The 4,574-nt window shown below is 35.2% G+C and overlaps 1 protein-coding gene across 3 annotated transcripts in view; it reads right to left on the bottom strand.

The window, feature by feature from the left end:
- Window positions 1-4,574, bottom strand: part of LOC107654743 (ephrin type-A receptor 7-like) — a 164,435-nt gene that overhangs the window by 52,437 nt on the left and 107,424 nt on the right. For all 3 annotated transcript variants that reach the window (XM_016441974.1, XM_016441975.1, XM_016441976.1), the window contains exon 5: window positions 1,376-1,723. In XM_016441974.1, the coding sequence (XP_016297460.1) occupies window positions 1,376-1,723 (348 nt within the window). The remainder of the gene's footprint in view (window positions 1-1,375; window positions 1,724-4,574) is intronic.

Raw genomic sequence — 4,574 nt, 5'->3', positions numbered from 1 at the left:
TGCATTTGAATGTTAGGTGTGCATCAGGGAGCGTCATCAGTGGCGCACAAGATGCGGTGATAATGATGTAAGTGATTTTAATGTTTTGTTAGTCTTGCCCACGAGACGCACCGCTGCTGCGTTATTCATTCAAAATATTAGAGAAATAGACGCTCAATGCGGAGAAGATCTTGATTAGGTGAAAACCGAAACCAAGCCATTCACACAGAACGCATATTCAGCGCATTTTTTAGACGGACAAATACGACTGCTGCACTCGCGTCTCACACAAGAGATGTAGGCATGCAAAGTTAAAACAGTTTAAACTTTTAGAACACACGTCGCGAATTTGTGGAGGTTTATTCCTTTTCACTGCAAAAAAGGTTATAAAAAATGTCAATAATTATCGATCCCGAACGATATGAAACATTATATCGTTGATACATTTTTTTGCTATATCGCCCAGCCCTACTTTATCCTCATAAAAAAATGAACTTTGACTCACTGAGGCACTTTATTTGGAAATACATGGAAAGATACTAGGTAGGGGTGCAACAGTACACGTATTTATACCGAAAATTCTATACCGAAATCTGTACCGAACAAATACAGCATTGTTTTAACCACTGCACGAGTGGATCTTCATTGGAAACTTCCAATGAACTACTAGTTCTACTACTAGTTTTAACATGAAATAAACATGAATGAATGACATCAAAACAAAATGTCACATAGCATTTAATTTACCTCAGGCAAGTCAAAGTCCACAGCTCTTTGGATTGCTAGAGAAATTAAGTCTAGAGAAGAGCATTTTGCGAAATATTAGATTTTGTACTCATTATATTTTACTTTACCTGTTAGTGATGTCTTAATTATTTAATGTATGTTTAAATCTATTTGTTATGAAACAAGTTATGACAGCCACTGTGTAAATGAATATATTTCAACAACAAATAGAAATGTTATAATTTAGAAGTTAATTTAAAAACTGCATTTGCAATTTACATATTTGCATACAATTTTTTAAGTTAAGTGCTGATTATTATGTTTAAAAATAAATAGTAATTAAATTTACATTTGGGCTCTGTTGTTAATTGTAATCTTATAGTAATGGAAAAGGGCTGCATATAGTTTAGATCATAAGCTGAGGTAGATTTTCATCCCTATAGAAAATCTTAATTATAATTGAATTTATTCAAAGAAAGAGCAATTTGTTCAGTAAACCACTGTTTAATTAAAAAAAGCAATTTTGTTTCGTCTTTTTCCCGTTGCTTTACCGAAACCATACTGAACTGTGATGTCAAAACCGAGGTACGTACCGAACCATCATGTTTATGTACCGTTACACCCCTAATACTAAGTAAACACAAGTTAAAATATTTTATGAAGAATGTACCTGGAAGGCTGGTGGAGATGTTGACCTGCGTGTAGAACCTTTTGTTGGGGAGTAACTCTGAGACGCCGTTCCGGGCCTCCACGCTGAAGGAGTAGTTGGAGTTGGGCAGCAGGCTGACTATGGTGACTGTGCACTCCGTCAGGCCGCTCTGCTGTGGTACGAAGCCCACGCTGGCTCCGCAGGGTTCACACTGCACCTGCGGGGCCCGCGGGGGGCCGACGCATCGCCGGCAGCCTATGCTGTAGGTGAGATACCCTCGGCCGCCTGAGTCATTCGGAGCGGCCCACTCCAGAATGAGCGTGGACTGTTTGAGGGTGTAGACCAGATCTCGAGGCGGAGAGGGGGGGCCTGTGTGTAAAAATAAATAAATAAATGAAGTTTGTAATGCTTGATTAAAACAAAAAGTACCAAAGTGTTCAGTACCACCACCACCAAAAAAAAAAAAATCTTAAGCATTAAATAAATGTCATCTGAACATACTCTAATTAACATGATGATAATTACCCCTCAATGAACTGTAATTCTTTTTAATAATTTAACCCAATTAGCTACAACTGGGTAAAGCTGAACGGAGCTTGAGGCTTAAAATCACTTGAGAGGAAATGAGCTCAGGCCATGGAAGACAGTCAAAGAGAGATCATTGAGTATTGAGGGCATTGGCAAAGACAAACACAGTTCTCATGCACTAGCAAAAACTCCATTCATACAAATACAGGGAGAGGAAAAGCTGTTTCATGTAAATGTGCCGCCATGTAATTTGACTGAATCTGTGGCAGCAGAATTAAAATGAAAAAGCAAAGTGTTTTTTAATGTTTTGAATGTTTTTGTTGCAGTTAAAGGTATAGTTCACCCAAAAATGTCGTTCCAAAACTGTAAGACCTTTCATCTTCAGAACACAAATTACACGACACAGAATAGAAGAAATTGTTGAATAAAGTCATTATTTTTGTTTTCTTTGCGCACAAAAAGTATTCTCGTAGCTTCATAAAATTACAGTTGAACCACTGATGTCACTATTTTAATGATGTCTTTACTACCTTTCTGGGCCTTTAATGTGGTAGTTGCGTTGCTGTCTATGGAGGGTCAGAAATCTCTCAGATTTCATCAAAAATATCTTAATTTGTGTTCTGAAGATGAACAAAGGTCTTATGGGTTTGGAACGACATGAGGGTGAGTAATGAAGGACAGAATTTGCAATTTTGGGGTGAACTATCCCTTTAATACTACTACTACTACTACTACTACTACTACTACTAATAATAATAATGCATGTATTTTTCTATTATTACTGTTATTATTAACCCGCTTGACTAAAAGCATAAAACAAGGTAAAATACAAAATTAACATATGTATTTGAAATTAATTATATCTTAAAACTGGCAAAACTTTGTAAAAAAGTTAATTTACTTTTAAATGTGATTAAAATAAATTAAAACAATTGCTTAATAATTCACACAAATATTTTGGCCACTATCATAATGTAGGACTGTCTGCTTCTCTTGAATTTAAATACAAAGAATTTATCCATCTCGACTCAATGCAGATGAGATTTAGATTTAAAAAGCACATACAATTTACACAGTAACACTGAGAAAAAAAATAAACCTTAGAAATTCAACTTGAACACAGCAGTACCAATAACTGTGTTTTTCAGATTTTAAAATGGGTTTTGTGATGCCTATAAAACGCATTTGATTTCATGGTAAGATCATGGACCTTAAAGCGGCTGTAGAACTGAATGGCTTGCTGCAAAGGCATTCACAACTACTTCCCCGAGAACCTGCAGCTGATTTATGGTGAATCATGTGGGCAAAATGAATGCGAGCCTCTTATCTAATAGAGAGAGAGAGTGATAAAAGAGGGGCAGGGAGGAGGAGAGAGATCAGATGTGTTAATTGCTGCTGTGCTGTAGAGCGGGACTGTTCTGTTGACTCGGGGAGGAGCAGGTCGAGGCTGGATCCTTGCGTCTCTAATGCCGTTTGTCAGACAAGAATCTGTCAGCAGCAGGAAGCCATTTAAATGTCACCAGGGCTTTAAGCTGCCCATCATCAGCTCAGGCCAAGAGCACTACAGGTGCCTCCCGCTGCCCTCAAACACACACACACACACACACTGCGCTGATGGACTCAATATGCTGCAAGGAGTTTGTTTTTCATTTTTTGACAAGATGGTCTTTCTGCAAACTGGTCATCTCAAAAATAAATAAATAAAATGTGTATTGAAACATCACTTGAAACCATCTTTATTTACATTCATCCTCAAATAGTCAAATAGTCAAATAGTAATCCACAATAAATTTCAACAAACAAAACAAAACAACTTTATCTGACCCATTATCTATGAATACTTCTAAAATGGCTAATAAATATTTAAAAACAAAACTAGCGAAATAAGACGCATAATATAATATAACACAATATAACATAATATGATATAATATAGTTAAGACTAATATAAAATGTAATAATAATAACAATTATTATGTCTTAACTATATTTAATCTCAATATATTTATACTTCAATTTAAAAACAAATACTTATGTGGATAATTTCAATGAATACTACTCACAACATAACTTACTAAAATGAATAATACATATTAAAACAAGATCTAATAAACAAATCTAATAGGCTAATAAACTAATTAAATAAAAACACAAAATTAAATAATAATAATAATAATAATAATAATAAATACAATTATTGTATTATATTAAATCATTCTTAAAATATTCTTAAATATTACATTACATTATATTATATTACAAGTCTGCTTGTGATATCTTTCTTTTAACTAAATGTCACTTCCAATAAATGCCACCAAAGGAATTTGAATTAATCTGAATTAACTGTGGGAACCAAGTATAGGTATGAAACATTATAATAAAAAATGGTTCATAACTACTCGGCATTCCCGAGGACCTGATTGTTCTCTCATGCATGCATTTGTTAAGTTTTAATTTTGAGATCTAGGCTTTTGAAAAAGAGTCTCTTGTCTCATAAATGCAACAGATGATAATGAAATTGTAACGCAAACGCTCAAGCATGAGTGAGTGTGTGTGTATGGAATAATTTAGATGTGTGCAAGAAGCGTTAATTTTTAAAGGCTCTGAAGGCTTATGCAGCGGGGTCCACGTGTGGCCATGAGCGGTGGGGAACAGCTGCAGTTAGGATACATCCGCCACAAGACAGGACACA

Source organism: Sinocyclocheilus anshuiensis, unplaced genomic scaffold, assembly GCF_001515605.1.
Source record: "Sinocyclocheilus anshuiensis isolate Anshui unplaced genomic scaffold, SAMN03320099.WGS_v1.1 scaffold195, whole genome shotgun sequence".
In the NCBI taxonomy this organism is placed as follows: Eukaryota; Metazoa; Chordata; class Actinopteri; order Cypriniformes; family Cyprinidae; genus Sinocyclocheilus; species Sinocyclocheilus anshuiensis.
This window is presented reverse-complemented; position numbering and strand designations above follow the sequence as displayed.